Below are 15,796 nucleotides of genomic sequence, written 5' to 3' on the forward strand. Positions count from 1 at the left end.
GCAGCCAGTGTGAGGCCAAGCACGGCTGTGGCTGAGCCCACAGCCCAGCGCTAGCGCTGCACAACACCGCTGACCAGCAGTGACCAGCAGTGACCAGGGCGGTTTCTGGGTTCCGACCAGGAAGAAAATGGTGGGAAAACTCCAGACAGAGTCAAGCTCCAAGGAGCACCTTGCTGAAAACACTGGAAATGGGAAAATACAAGCAGAATGCCTTTTCCTACTCATGGGGCTCACGGGGATGGGGATGAGGATCATTATTGTTATTAATGAGTATCTGACAGGCTGGCGCTGTGGCGAGCAGGTAAAGCCACAGCCTGCAGTGCCAGCGTCCTACATGGGCGCCAGTTCAAGTCCCAGCTGCTCCACTTCCAGCTCTCTGCTGTGGCCTGGGAAAGCAATGGAAGATGGCCCAAGTGCTTGGGCCCCTGCATCTGCATGGGAGACCCGGAAGAATCTCCTGGTTCCTGGCTTCAGATCAGCACGGCTCTGGCCATTGCGTCCAATTGGGGAGTAAACCAGCAGATGAAAGACCTCTCTCTCTCTCTTTCTCTGCCTCTCCTTCTCTCTCTGTGTGACTCTGACTTTCAAATAAATAAATAAATCTTAAAAAAAAATAAAAAGAATGAATAACCAAAGGCCAGAGTCATAGTGCAGCATAAAGCTGCCACCTGCAGGGCCAGCATCCCATACGGGTGCTGGTTCAAGTCCTGGCTGCTCCACTTCCTATCCAGCTCCCTGCTAAATACCTGGAAAAAGCAGTGAAAGACGGCCCAAGTGTTTCAACCCCTGCCACCCACATGGGAGACCCAGATGAAGGTCCTGGCTCCTGGCTTCAGCCTGGCCCAGCTTTAGCCATTATGGTCATTTGGGGAGTGAACCAGTGGATGGAAGATCTCTCCCTCTCTCTCTGTAACTCTGACTTTAAATAAATAAATAAATATTTCTTTTTAATCAGTAACCAAAGGAAGCGTTGCCTTGGGTCAGCACTGGGAGCTAAGTAGGGGCAGGTCTCTGTCAGTACTGGGTGCTAAGTAGGGGCAGGTCTCTGTCAGTACTGGGTGCTAAGTAGGGGCAGGTCTCTGTCAGTACTGGACGCTAAGTAAGGGCAGGTCTCAGTCAGTACTGCGCGCTAAGTAAGGGCAGGTCTCTGTCGGTACTGGGCGCGAAGTGAGGCAGGTCTGGGTCAGTACTGGGCACTAAGTAGGGGCGGTCTCTGTCAGTACTGGGTGCTAAGTGATGCAGGTCTCTGTCAGTATTGGGTGCTAAGTGAGGCAGGTCTCAGTCAGTACTGGGTGCTAAGGACAGGTCTCAGTCAGTACTGGGCACTACATGTGAGGCAGGTCTCGGTCAGTGCTGGACACTAAGTGAGGCAGGTCTCGGTCAGTACTGGGTGCTAAGTGAGGCAGGTCTCAGTCAGTACTGGGTGCTAGGGAAGGTCTCTGTCAGTACTGGGCACTAAGTAGGGGCAGGTCTGGGTCAGTACTGGACGCTAAGTGAGGGAGGTCTGGGTCAGTACTGGGTGCTAAGGACAGGTCTCAGTCAGTACTGGCACTACATGAGGCAGGTCTCAGTCAGTACTGGACGTTAAGTGAGGCAGGTCTTGGTCAGTACTGGACGCTAAGTGAGGCAGGTCTGGGTCAGTACTGGGTGCTAAGGACAGGTCTCAGTCAGTACTGGGTGCTAAGTGAGGCAGGTCTCGGTCAGTACTGGACACTACGTGAGGCAGGTCTCGGTCAGTGCTGGGCACTAGGGAAGGTCTCGGTCAGTACTGGCGCTCAGTGAGGCAGGTCTCGGTCAGTACTCGGTGCTAAGTGAGGCAGGTCTCAGTCAGTACTGGACGCTCAGTGAGGCAGGTCTTGGTCAGTACTGGGTGCTAAGTGAGGCAGGTCTCGGTCAGTACTGAACGCTCATGAGGCAGGTCTCGGTCGGCACTGGACACTAAGGACAGGTCTCGGTCGGCACTGGGCGCTAAGTGAGGCAGGTCTCAGTCAGTACTGGGTGCTAAGTGAGGCAGGTCTCGGTCAGTACTGGACACTAAGGACAGGTCTCGGTCAGTACTGGGCACTAAGGACAGGTCTCGGTCAGTACTGACACTCAGTGAGGCAGGTCTCTGTCGGCACTGGACACTAAGGACAGGTCTCGGTCGGCACTGGGCGCCAAGTGAGGCAGGTCTCGGTCAGTACTGAACGCTCATGAGACAGGCCTCGGTCAGTACTGGGCACTAAGGATAGTTCTCGGTCAGTACTGGACACTAAGTGAGGCAGGTCTCGGTCAGTACTGGACACTAAGGACAGGTCTCGGTCAGTACTGGACTCTCATGAGGCAGGTCTTGGTCAGTACTGGACACTAAGGACAGGTCTCGGTCAGTACTGACGCTCAGTGAGGCAGGTCTCGGTCAGTGCTAGGCGCTAGGGCAGGTCTCGGTCAGTACTGACGCTCAGTGAGGCAGGCCTCGGTCAGTACTGGACACTAAGGACAGGTCTCGGTCGGCACTGGGCGCTAAGTGAGGCAGGTCTCGGTCAGTACTGGATGCTCAGTGAGGCAGGTCTCGGTCAGTACTGGACGCTCAGTGAGGCAGGTCTCGGTCAGTACTGGACACTCAGTGAGGCAGGCCTCGGTTAGTACTGGGTGCTAAGTGAGGCAGGTCTCGGTCAGTACTGGATGCTCAGTGAGGCAGGCCTCGGTCAGTACTAGACACTAAGGACAGGTCTCGGTCAGCACTGGGCGCTAAGTGAGGCAGGCCTCGGTCAGTACTGGGCACTAAGAACAGGTCTCGGTCAGTACTGGACACTAAGGACAGGTCTCGGTCAGTACTGACGCTCAGTGAGGCAGGCCTCGGTCAGTACTGGACACTAAGGACAGGTCTCCGTCGGCACTGGGCTCTAGGGCAGGCCTCGGTCAGTACTGGGCACTAACGACAGGTCTCGGTCAGCACTGGGCGCTAAGTGAGGCAGGCCTCGGTCAGTACTGGACACTAAGGACAGGACTTGGTCAGCACTGGGTGCTAAGTGAGGCAGGCCTCGGTCAGTACTGGACACTAAGGACAGGTCTCGGTTGGCACTGGGTGCTAAGTGAGGCAGGTCTCAGTCAGTACTGAACGCTCATGAGGCAGGTCTCGGTCGGCACTGGGCACTAAGGACAAGTCTCGGTCGGCACTGGGCGCTAAGTGAGGCAGGCCTCGGTCAGTACTAGACACTAAGGACAGGTCTCGGTCAGTACTGGACACTAAGGACAGGTCTCGGTCGGCACTGGGTGCTAAGTGAGGCAGGCCTCGGTCAGTACTGAACACTAAGGACAGGTCTCGGTCAGTACTGGACACTAAGGACAGGTCTCGGTTGGCACTGGGTGCTAAGTGAGGCGGGTCTCGGTCAGTATTGGGCACTAAGGACAGGTCTCGGTCAGCACTGGGCACTAAGGACAGGTCTCGGTCAGTACTGGGCACTAAGGACAGGCCTCGGTCAGTACTGGACACTAAGGACAGGTCTCTCAGCACTGGGCGCTACGTGACGCAGGCCTCGGTCAGTACTGGACACTAAGGACAGGCCTCAGTCAGTACTGGGCACTAAGGACAGGTCTCAGTCAGCACTGGGCGCTACGTGACGCAGGCCCTTCACGGATCTTCCTGCCACAGCACCTGTGCTCCACTGAGCGTCCCTGAATTTACCTGCTTCCATGTTCATCTAAAAAGTTTTAATAAAGTGATAAAATACACTTAAAAAGAAAATCATGAACAGAAGCATAAATAAAAACAAAGTCAAAAGTTCAAAAGGACGCAAACGTGCAGCCAGAAGTTCGCCCAAGTTCTCCGGGGTACGCTTTAACAAACATCGTGAGACAAACCCTCGGGTCACACACGTCTTCCCACCAGGGCTCACGGCCGCCCAGGGGCAGCAAGCGTGACGTCATGCCCAACCGGAGCCTGGCGCGCTGTGGTGACGGCAGGTGCCCACGGGCCACGGGGAGAAGACACCCACCTGGCCCCGGTAGAGCCCACTCGTCGTGCTGGCTGGGAACAGAAACATGTTGATGAACTCGATCAGAATGCTGGGCGCCGCCCGGGAGGTGTCCGCCGAGTACACGAGCCACTTGTAGATGATCATGAAGATCAGGTACCCAAAGATGCACAGCATGAACAGGAGCTCCGGGATGGAGACCAGGTAGACATTGAACTTCTTCCTGAAGTGCCTGGAGAAGGGCGGCAGCGTCACCTCACTGGGCAAGTGCGGAGCCGCGGCCGGCACCGACGACGGCACTGCAGTGCAGCAGGGGAGGTCGCCGCCTGTGACACCAGCGTCCCGCAGGGAAGTGCAGGCGGCAGCCCAGCTGCTCTGCTTCCAGTCATAGTGCAGCATAAAGCTGCCACCTGCAGGGCCAGCATCCCTGGCAAAGCAGCAGAAGATGGCCAAGTGCATCCACCCTGCCGCCCACACGCGAGACCTGGCTTTGGCCTGGCCCAGCACTGGCCATTGTTGCATTTGGGGAATTAACCAGCAGATGGAAGATCTGTGCATGTGTGTGCGTGCGTGTGTGCGCACGTGTGTGTGTGTGCATCTCCTCTCTGTCATTCTGCTGATAAATGACTGTGGAAATAAACAGGAACTTGCAGAGTGCACACCTCCCCACTTCCGGGTAAGCCCCCTGAGGACAGAAACTTCTTCCTGTCCCTTCACTGCTGAAGCCCTCGTGCCTGGAACAGCACCCGGCACACACCCTGTGCTCCTATTTGCCAGATAAAGGAGGCTCCTAAGCAATGCGGGAGGACTGCGTGATCACACACAGCAGCATGACAGCTACCCCTCACGGCTACCCAGGACAGCCGCAGCAGGCGGTAACACTCGGACACACCCCTGGCTTATTACAAATACGACTTTAGAAAATATGTACTTACAAGTGGTTAAATATTCCCAGAATGACGCCAAAAGTCATGTGAATAATTCCTAAAATCACAGACATTTTCATTTTGAAGGAATTTAGGAAAGTGAGGCGGTTTGTGGCCAAGTTCCAAATCTAAAAACAAAACAGAACAGGAGACCACCCTCAGCAGCTGGCACTCGAGAAAGTTCCGGCTTCAGCTGAAAGCAGCTTTCGATCTAAAGAGGAAACAGCATTCAGACTCGATGCTGTCAACCGGGAACCATCGGCTTTCCTACACCAGGCCAGACTGTGAAGGACCACGTCCACCACCACCAAGTTCACAGAACGCTGAGCACACAGCGTAAGGTTTAGGGCACAAGCCCAGGTAGAAACAGCACAAAGAACAGCACAGTGCAGAGCAGAAGGTCCCTCTGGCCCCCAGCCCTCTGGGGAAGGGAATGGACACTCGCAGGGTCCTGGGCTCCATCCCCTCCCTTCCCTGGGCAGGGGTACAGAATACGCATTAGAACACACCGACATGTGGGATACACTCTCTGACACGTGTGTTTTGACAGTTTAGCGGGGGGGGGGGGGGGGCAGAAGTGTAACAAGCAGCTGGACCCAGACTGAGCTGGGCCCAAGCACAGAGTGGCTCTGACCCCAGCCTCCCAGGCCCCTGGCCAGCAGCTCTGACCCCACCCACCCAGGCCTCTGCATCCCCCCCAGGCCCCTGCCCAGCAGCTCAGACCCCAGCCTCCCCCCCTCACAAGGCCTCTGCCCAGCAGCTCAGACCCCAGCCTCCCCCCCTCACAAGGCCCCTGCCCAGCAACTCGGACCCCAGCCCCTCTAGGCCCCTGCCCAGTGATGGCTTTGCTTTCTCCTTGAAAATTAATCACTACAGTCCTGCCTGTAGGTGAATTATGAAAAGAGAAACAAGGCATATTAGGAAAGAAAAAAATCACTTTTAATTAAAAATAAATTTTAGATTTAGGGGCCAGTGCTGTGGTGCAGCAAGTTAAAGCCCTGCCCTGAAGCACCGGCATCCCATATGGGCGCCGGTTCTAGTCCCGGCTGCACCTCTTCCCAACCAGCTCTCTGCTATGACCTGGGAAAGCAGTGGAGGATGGCCCAAGTCCTTGGGCCCCTGCACCCGCGTGGGAGACCCAGAAGAAGCTCCTGGCTCCTGGCTTTGGATCGGCACAGCTCTGGTCATTGCAGCCATCTGGGGAGTGAACCAGCAGATGGAAGACCTCTCTCTCTCTCTCTACACCTCTCTCTGTAACTCTTTCAAATAAATAAAATGAATCTTTAAAAAAAAAAAAAAGATTTTAGAATGAGGCATTTTGGGCTGGAAAGTAAGAGAAGGGTACCGGTGAGCTTCCCTGGTTTGAAGGCGTGGAAGCCAAGCCGGCAGAAATTTCTGGAGCGTGGTCTCGGACAGCGCAGCCCTGGAGGGCGCCTGACTCCACCCATACTCACCTACCCACAAACACTCTGAAAGGACACAAGGAACCACCCGCCCACAGAGGCTGCTGAGCAGGGGTAAGGCTGGGACTGGGAGGAGGAGGCGAGTGGGAAAGGGACTCATCCACTGGTTTGCTCCCTGAATGTCCGCCGTAGCCAGGGCTGGCGCAGGCCAAAGCCAGGAGTCAAGAGCTCCATCGTGGTCTCCTACATGGGTGGCAGGGACTCGGGCACGTAGGCTACCCGCTGCCTCCTGGGTGTGCTAGCAGGAAGTTGGACTGAAAGTGGAGCAGCCAGGTCTCAAGCTAGCTCTCTGCCACGTGACGCAGGCACCCCAAGCAGCAGCTTGACAGGCCGTGTAGCAGTGCCCAGAGACAGAAAGAGAAAGACAGACACAGCACCCATCGTCCGGTTCACTCTCCAAATGCCCACAAGAGCCCAAGCTGGGAACGTAATCAGGTCTCTCACCTGAGTGGCAGGGACCCAAGTACTTGGGGCACCACCACCACCTCCCAGGGCCTGAATTAGCAGGAAGCTGGAGTCGGAAGCTGGAGCCAGGAATCAGACCCAGGCACTCCGACGTGGGACGTGGGCGTCCCAACCACGGGGCCAAATGCCTGCTCCAAGCGGGGACTTTTTAAAAGGCTGGAGATGGCTCATCTCTTTATCTATGCGTGTGCATAAATACAGGTATAAACATGTAAGAGCCCTTCGTGGAGAATGGGATTAAAGATAAGCTTCTTTTGGTACAAAAAAAATCCATGCACGTGAGAAGTTCTCAGGAAGTGTGGGCAGAAAGTGCATTGTGAGAAAACGATGCATAGATCTCTTCCGCCACCAAAATCAAGTCATCTTTTAATCCCTTTTCCCATAAACACCCTGAAGTCCCCACACACGTGTCTGCAGGACCCAGGCTGCAGAGCCAGGAACTCATCCTCACTCTACCCCAGCACTGCCCAGGGACTCCCACCTCCCTCTAAGCCCCTCTCTGGGACTGAGAATCCCCAGGAAGGCTCCTGGTGGTTCAGGGGACCTCTGCTCTGGGATTCCCAGGCCTGAGCCTCACGGGGACCCAGCCTGCTTGGGCCCCATGTGCGGGGCGGGGGTCCTGGCTCCCAGCCTGCTTGGACCCCCATGTGCGGGGCGGGGGTCCTGGCTCCCAGCCTGCTTGGACCCCCATGTGCGGGAAGGGGGTCCTGGCTCCCAGCCTGCTTGGGCCCCATGTGCGGGGCGGGGGTCCTGACTCCCAGCCTGCTTGGGCCCCATGTGCGGGGCTGGGGTCCTGGCTCCCAGCCTGCTTGGACCCCCATGTGCGGGAAGGGGGTCCTGGCTCCCAGCCTGCTTGGGCCCCATGTGCGGGGCGGGGGTCCTGGCTCCCTGCCTGCTTGGGCCCCATGTGCGGGACGGGGGTCCTGGCTCCCAGCCTGCTTGGGCCCCCATGTACGGGGTGGGGGTCCTGGCTCCCAGCCTGCTTGGACCCCCATGTGCGGGGCGGGGGTCCTGGCTCCCAGCCTGCTTGGACCCCCATGTGCGGGAAGGGGGTCCTGGCTCCCAGCCTGCTTGGGCCCCATGTGCGGGGCGGGGGTCCTGACTCCCAGCCTGCTTGGGCCCCATGTGCGGGGCTGGGGTCCTGGCTCCCAGCCTGCTTGGACCCCCATGTGCGGGGCGGGGGTCCTGGCTCCCAGCCTGCTTGGGCCCCATGTGCGGGGCGGGGGTCCTGACTCCCAGCCTGCTTGGGCCCCATGTGCGGGGCTGGGGTCCTGGCTCCCAGCCTGCTTGGACCCCCATGTGCGGGACGGGGGTCCTGGCTCCCAGCCTGCTTGGGCCCCCATGTGCGGGACGGGGGTCCTGGCTCCCAGCCTGCTTGGACCCCCATGTGCGGGGCGGGGGTCCTGGCTCCCAGCCTGCTTGGACCCCCATGTGCGGGAAGGGGGTCCTGGCTCCCAGCCTGCTTGGGCCCCATGTGCGGGGCGGGGGTCCTGGCTCCCAGCCTGCTTGGGCCCCCATGTACGGGGTGGGGGTCCTGGCTCCCAGCCTGCTTGGACCCCATGTGCGGGGCGGGGGTCCTGGCTCCCAGCCTGCTTGGGCCCCCATGTGCGGGAAGGGGGTCCTGGCTCCCTAAGAAGCTATTTTCCTTCTGCAAATACTTTCCAGTCCAACCAAGACCCAGCAGGCACCAGAGAGCCTTAAGCTTCCTTTTAGCTCTAAAACACCACGTGGCTTCTTTCTCAAAGAGTCAAAATTAATGCACATACACAAAGAGACTTAAGGGGCCGGCGCCATGGCACAGTGGGTTAATCCTCCGCCTGCAGTGCCGGCATCCCATATGGGCGCCGGTTCTAGTCCTGGCTACTCTTCCAATCCAGCTCTCTGCTATGGCCTGGGAAAGCAGTAGAAGATGGCCCAAGTCCTTGGGCCCCTGCACCTGTGTGGAAGACCTGGAAGAAGCTCCTGGCTCCTGGCTTTCGATTGGCTCAGTTTCAGCCGTTGCGGCCATTTGGGGAATGAACCAGTGGAAGGAAGACCTTTCTCTGTCTCTCCCTCTCACTGTCTGTAACTCTACCTCTCAAATAAATAAAATCTTCAAAAAAAAAAAAAAATTGTAGGGGCTGGCACTGTAGCACAGCAGGCTAATGCCTGGCCTAAAGCGCCGGCATCCCATATGGGCGCCGCTTCTAGTCCCGGCTGCTCCTCTTCCAATATAGCTCTCTGCTGTGGCCTGGCAAAAGCAGTAGATGTCCCAAGTCCTTGGGCCCCTGCACCCACGTGGGAGACCCGGAAGAAGCTCCTGGTTCCTGGCTTCAGATGGGCGCAGCTCGGGCCGTTGCAGCCATTTGGGGAGTGAACCATTGGATGGGAGATCTCTCTCTGCCTCTCCTCTCTCTGTGCAATTCTGACTTTCAAATAAATAAATAAATCTTTAAAAAAAAAAAAAGGCAAAAAAATTGTAAACAAAGAAGAGGCTTAAGCAATGATATCCATTCTGTGGCTCCTGAAGTCACTTTTCACTGGAGTAAAATGGGCCAGAAGATGTCAGTGTTCCACCCAGAGGCAGCAGGTGGTGGCTCAAGTCCCTGGCCCCTGCACCCATATGGGAGACATGGACTGAGTTCTCGGCTCCTGGCTTTGGCCTGGCCCAGCCCCAGCCATCACAGGTATCTGGGGAGTGAACCAGCAAATGAGAGCTCTCTACTTGTCTCATCCTCTCTCTCTGAAATAAATAAAATAAATCTTACTTTTAAAAAGGAAAAAGAAACAGAAACACGTCGGGATGTAGTGCTCTCTCCATGGACCGCTCAGTCTGGGCACGGGCCTTACTCCCCCAGTGCAGACGCGCCAGCTCGCGGCTCCACGCACACGTGACCTGCTCAGAACACACCCAGCCGGGACCACCCGGAGCTCGGGCCCCAGGTGGGACAGAGCGCGGAGCACCGTGGCAGTGAAGACACTCACGGGATCGATTCCAAACGGGTAGGGGCCTCGGAACACTCCAGGAACACTGGGATCCAACTGCAGGACCCTGCTGCGCCTCACGACGCTGTCGCTGCAACGCAAGGCAGAGTGAGCCGGTGGCCGCGGCTGGGGGCCAGACCGCGGGGAGGCGCTGGCAGCCACCGCTCGGTAAGGGGCACCTACTTCCACAGCACCAGGCTCCTCTGCTCTGCCGGAGAGTGACTGGCGCTGTACATGGCGGACACGTTCCACCCAGAGCCGAACAGGTTCACCGACTTGGAGAAGCAGTCGTTGTAGACGAGGCCCGTGTACACAGAGAACAAGCCCATCAGCAGCAGGATGTAGCGGCCGTTGAAGAACATCCTCATGATCTGTGAGACGCAAAGGCGGCAGGAGCTGTGTTCAGGCAACAGCAGCAGCTGCGGGCCCAGCCACGCCTGCCTCCAGGTGACAGGCCACACGGCTGAGCCCTGGCGAGCCAACATGGAGGACAATGCCTCTCGGGATGCTTGCTTGGTCCAGCAGCTAGGAAGCTGACTAGGAGGCCCGCATCCCATATCCGAGTGCCTGTGTCCGAGTCCCAGCTCTGCTCCTGATTCCAGCTTCCCTGGGACACAGTAGTGACGGCTCAAGAACTTGGGTCCCTGCCACCCATGGGGGAGACCCAGATGGAGGCCCTGGCCCCTGGCTGCAGCCTGGCCCAGCCCTGGCTGTTGTGGACACTTGGGGAGTGAACCAGCAGGTGGAAACTCGTTCCTTCTCTCCTGCTCTATTTCTCAAATAAATAAGGCAAAAAGAAAACCCGTCTTGGGATGATCACTGCTAATGCTCCCTGATCAGGCGTAATGAGCTGGCGTGTTTGCAATTTTACCTCCTGGGACTGATTCAGCCTGGGATGGTTTTCATTCAACACCAACAAGAGGGCAAACAGGAACATCACAAAGCCGTGCCCAAAGTCCCCGAACATCACAGCAAACAGGAAGGGGAAGGTGATGATGGAGAAGAGAGCTGCGGGAGGACACAGGCGGGAGGTGTGAGTGCCGGTGCACACAGCACGTCTGCGCGAGGCCCGCACGGCGACGGCCCACGATCCCGACTCGCTCCAGACAGGAGTGAGGCTCAGCTTACGGCCGTGCAGCAAGAGGACAGAGCTGCATCGGAGGGTCCACGTGCCCAACACCGACCACGCTCTCATCCCGCGGGGGGACTCCCACCTGGGTTCACTTCTCTGTAGCTGCCCACCCCGTAGGCGTCCACGATGTTCTGGAAACCCTCGGTGAACTTGTTGGTGCGGATCAGAGTTGGGGGTGTCTCTTTGGTTGGGATCGTGTTCATGAACGAAGGGAGTGTGGCACCACTCTCTCTCTGTCACACAAAACACGAAAACACAACAACTGCCCATCACCTCACGGCCTGGCTGCCTGCCCCGGGCCAGGTGACAGGGAAGTCAGTCGGCACCTGGGACGCAGGCAGGCTCAGCACGAAGACCAAGAGGAAGAGGCACCTCTTCGAGGGTGGGGGCTGTGGGAGGGACCCCTGGGGGCTGCTGTCTCCCAAAAGGAAGGAAAAGACCAACAGCGCAGCAGAAAATGGGCAGATGGTATGAACAGGCAATTCACATAAAGAAAATTCAAAAGGTCGTTCAACCTCACTGGTAACAGAAGGGCAGGCTCTGTCTCAACTGACCCAGAAGTTCCGCTGGGAATTTACCCCGCAGCTGCGTGTGCCCAGGTCACACGGAGCTCACTGCAGGGTTAGCTGTGGAAGTGCAAACTACCCAAATGACCAGGAACTAGTCAAAGAAACCACAGTGTTTGCACACAGTACTAAATAGTTAAAAAAATAAAAATATAAAAAGGTTTTTTAACGAACAGCCTTGGAAAAGAGCATCTGCTCACATCTGTGGCGAGCAGACTCAGAACAGCAACACCAGCTTTAGTGCACTGAGCAAGACCGCGGGCAGGAGGAAGCACCGAGCGAGACCGCGGGCAGGAGGAAGCACCGAGCGAGACCGCGGGCAGGAGGAAGCACCGAGCGAGACCGCGGGCAGGAGGAAGCACCGAGCGAGACCGCGGGCAGGAGGAAGCACCGAGCGAGACCGCGGGCAGGAGGAAGCACCGAGCGAGACCGCGGGCAGGAGGAAGCACCGAGCGAGACCGCGGGCAGGAGGAAGCACCGAGCGAGACCGCGGGCAGGAGGAAGCACTGAGCGAGACCGCGGGCAGGAGGAAGCACTCACTGTGCCTCCCACGTGCCTCTACCTTCTACTGAGCCCCGGGAGCGTCCTGCTCACGCAAACAGCACATCTACCACGCGCGTCACACCCAGCACTCTGCGCTGCGCCCGCCCCCAGGTTCTCTGAGCCCCGCAGCGGGCCGGCAGCCTACCGAGCCCTCCTCCAGCGCCTGGCGCAGGGCCTGCAGGTGGGCCGCGGGGCACCAGACCTCGGCGATGAGGCACTTGTTGGTCACGTCCAGGCTGCACATGTTCAGTGTGTGGTAGATGGCTTTCATCTTCTTCACCTGGATCACGCGGCCGTACACGGACTCGGCGGCCTTGCACAGCACCTGCCTCAAGTAATCCTCGGTTTTGTGCAGCACCTGGGGGAGCACAACACGGCTTCCAGGCAGGAGCACTGGCTTCCCGTCTCGCACAGGGCTGAAGGGTCATCAGGACCTGCGTACGGCGGGAGAGCCAGGAGCTGGGCAGAAAACAGCCGCTCAGCCCGTGAACCTCAGAGGTGCCTCTCGAGAACACAACGCGGGACACGGTGGGAGGTCACCGCCTACGGGGCAGCCCAACTGGGGAAGACAGCTCCCCTCTGGAGTCTTACCTATTCCCAAGTTTAGGCCGGCCCCTGCCACCCAGGAGCCACCAACAGCCCACCCCATTCCTTTCTGCCAAAAAAATCCACTTTGGCCAGCACTGCGGCGTAGCGGGTTAAGCCGCTGCCTACAGTGGCATCTTATATGGGTGCTCCTCTTCCAATCCAGCTCTCTGGCTACTGGCCTGGGAAAGCAGTGGAGGGTGGCCCAAGTGCTTGGGCCCCTGCACCCATGTTGGAGACCTGGAAGAGGTTCCTGGCTCTGGCCTGGCCCAGCCCTGGTCACTGTGGCCATTTGGGGAGTGAACCAGCAGATGGAAGATCTCTCTCTCTCTCTCCCCCTCTGTAACTCTGCCTTTCAAACAGACAAATAAATCTCTTTTTTAAAAACTATTTATTTATTTGAAAGGCAGTTACAGAGAGGCAGAGGCAGAGGCAGAGAGAGAGAGAGGGGTCTTCATCTACTGGTTCACCCCCCAAATGGCCACAACAGCCAGAACGGGGCTGATCCGAAGCCAGGAGCCAGGAGCTTCTTCCAGGTCTCTCATGCAGGTGCAGGGGCCCAAGGACTTGGGTCAACTACCACTGCTTTCCCAGGCCAGAGCAGAGAGCTGGACCGAAAGTGAAGCAGCCAGAATTCAAACCAGCACCCCCATGCCAGCACTGCAGGCAGCAGCTTTACTTGCTACGTCACAGCATTGACCCCAACAAATAAATCTTAAAAAAAAAAAATCCCTTTTTGCATGAACAGGTCAGAACCTACGTTCACTGCCTGGCACCAGAACCCTCACTGATACAGAGGACGCAGGGGGAAGGGTCCCCGCCACCCCACACAAGACCTGTTGTCATGTGTCATCAGACAACCCAAGAATCCCTTCCAGCATCCCACCATGACCCCAGGCTAATGAAACCAACCATCCAGGAGCACGCCTGCCCGGCTTGTCCACAGCCACACTGCCCACTCACGAGGGAGCACACGGCTCCGGGAGGGACGCGCACTCACAGTGTACAGATCCTGGATCCGCGTGTTCAGCCCCTCCTGGATCTCTCTGCGCTCCTCGGCGGTGCCAGGGTAGGGGTAGACGTGGCAGTGGTAACTGGAAGCAGAACTCAGTCTCAGCTCAGGACCGCGGGGCCTGAGAGCAGCTGCCCCCGCCCCGACCCTCCCACACGGGATAAAGTCTTCCTCTGCGAAAACAGAACGGGCGCAGGCACCCACCCGGGAAAGCGCTGTGAGGAAATCAGCAAACACCTCTGAACCCACATCGGCACGCGCTCTCCCACCCCAACTCGGGGAGCCCCGCTCTGAAACCCACCAACATCCCCAGGCCCAAATCACTCTACAGATTTAAAACACAAAGACGCACACACAGGTGCACACACACAGGTGCACACACACAGGCACGTGCACACACATGCTCACACACACGCACACACAGGCACACACACATACAGGCATACATTCACATGCTGACACACACAGGTGCATGCACACACACACTCATGCACACATAGGCACACGCACACACAGGCGCACTCACACGCTCACATAGGTGCACACACAGGTACACACACACTCATGCACACACAGGCACACGTTCACACACACAGGTGCACGCACACACAGGTGTACGCACACACACACATGCACACATGCTCACACACACACAGGCGCACACACGCTCATGCACACACAGGGCAAGAAGAGAACTGAGCTCTGGCTGCCCAGGGCCTCCTCAGAGCCGGCGCTTTCTCAGGGTCACTGGACACTGGGTCATGCCGGCCACCTTAGCACGCGAACACCAAACTTAATTCCACTCAAGGTCTGACTCTGGAAATATCCTCCCCTCGCTTTTACCCTGTGGAATCAGGTTTGCCAGCTGGGCATACCCTGCCTAATCTGCGCTAAAATACATGTGCATCTGTTAAAAAACAGCAGTTCCCCCAGGCAATACCTAAAAACCACCTCCCACGCTGCTGAGATCTCAACACCAGGAGCCGGGACACACGGGCCCCACCGACCCAGGAGACACCGGCAGCCTCGCGGTTCCGGGCAAGCACACCCAGCCTTCGGCTGCTGCTCACGTTTCCTGGCCAAGGCAGAGTCCCAGGCAGCTGCCTGCGCCCCACGGACAGCTCCCACCGCCTCATCTCAGTCCTACAGGACTCGGGGACTGGACCCCCCTGCCTTTTACACATGGTGACTTGTCCAAGCAGTTCCAGCCAGGAAGTGGCCGAAGGAGTCTCTGGATCCAGGGAGGCCCCGTCCATCCGCATGACCCCTCCTTCTCCACAGTGCAGGGGAGGGAACCCCCCAAGCTGTGCCACGGGCCCAGTGGTGCCACCAGAGCCCAGCGTGGAGCTAAAAGCAACAGCAACTCCAAACAGGAAAGTCGGAAATCATGGGGCCAAAACCCAGCACATTTCTCCCCGCAGGACACTGGTGGAAAACCAGAGGTGACGATACAGAGGTCAGGACGAGGCGCGGCTTCTCTTACCAATCGCAGATCTTCTTGACCTTCTGGCCGATCTGCTCTCCCCAGAAGGACACCAGAAACACACCCCACTTCACCACTTCTCCCTACAAGGAGCAAACAGGGCCAGGCGTTACTTCCGAGGCGCCGCGGCTCCAGTGCTGCCACGGAGCTAGGGCACTCACTCACTGACTCGGCCAGTCCTCCTCCCCCCAGGTCCCATGGCCGCGGAGCCCCTCCTCGCTGCGGGGGGAGCACCCACAGGACAGCCCCAGCAGGGCAGATGCTCTGGGCACCCAACACCACACTCCCAGCAAGTCTGGGGCGGCGCCGTGTCCTCCAGGTCTGCAGTCCACACACAGCAGGGTTCCCCACCTGCATGCTTCTGCTGCCAAGCACACGAAGGCGTCACCGGCCCTTTGGGGCTAACACAGGGGCTGGAAAAGCTCCGCCAGCCCCGAGGTACATGGCTGGCGGCAGCGAGAGGAACAGGAATGAACGGGCAGCATACACCAGGCCAGGCGCCTTTCAGCAGGGCGTCGCCCTCAGACTGCGAGGACTTCAGAGAACACGAGGGTGTGCCCGCAACACGGAAGTCGAGAAAACGGGTTTGGATTCTGGCCTGTTTGCTACGGGCTACTGTAGAACGGGTTTGGGTTTTGGCCTGTTTGCCACGGGCTACTGGAGCTGCTGGAGATACGGCAATGAACACACGAGGTAAAAGCCCC

The 15,796-nt window shown here is 58.0% G+C and overlaps 1 protein-coding gene across 1 annotated transcript in view; it reads right to left on the reverse strand.

Annotated features, from left to right (window-relative positions):
* ATP6V0A2 (ATPase H+ transporting V0 subunit a2) overlaps positions 1–15,796 on the reverse strand; it is a 39,715-nt gene that overhangs the window by 8,354 nt on the left and 15,565 nt on the right. The window contains exons 7-15 of the mRNA XM_070066095.1: positions 15,093–15,175; positions 13,598–13,691; positions 12,158–12,370; positions 10,986–11,136; positions 10,643–10,779; positions 9,955–10,142; positions 9,772–9,862; positions 4,889–5,007; positions 3,975–4,185 (exon numbers count right to left, since the gene is read on the reverse strand). Coding sequence (XP_069922196.1) covers positions 3,975–4,185; positions 4,889–5,007; positions 9,772–9,862; positions 9,955–10,142; positions 10,643–10,779; positions 10,986–11,136; positions 12,158–12,370; positions 13,598–13,691; positions 15,093–15,175 — 1,287 coding nt within the window. The remainder of the gene's footprint in view (positions 1–3,974; positions 4,186–4,888; positions 5,008–9,771; positions 9,863–9,954; positions 10,143–10,642; positions 10,780–10,985; positions 11,137–12,157; positions 12,371–13,597; positions 13,692–15,092; positions 15,176–15,796) is intronic.

This window comes from Oryctolagus cuniculus, chromosome 21, assembly GCF_964237555.1.
Source record: "Oryctolagus cuniculus chromosome 21, mOryCun1.1, whole genome shotgun sequence".
In the NCBI taxonomy this organism is placed as follows: Eukaryota; Metazoa; Chordata; class Mammalia; order Lagomorpha; family Leporidae; genus Oryctolagus; species Oryctolagus cuniculus.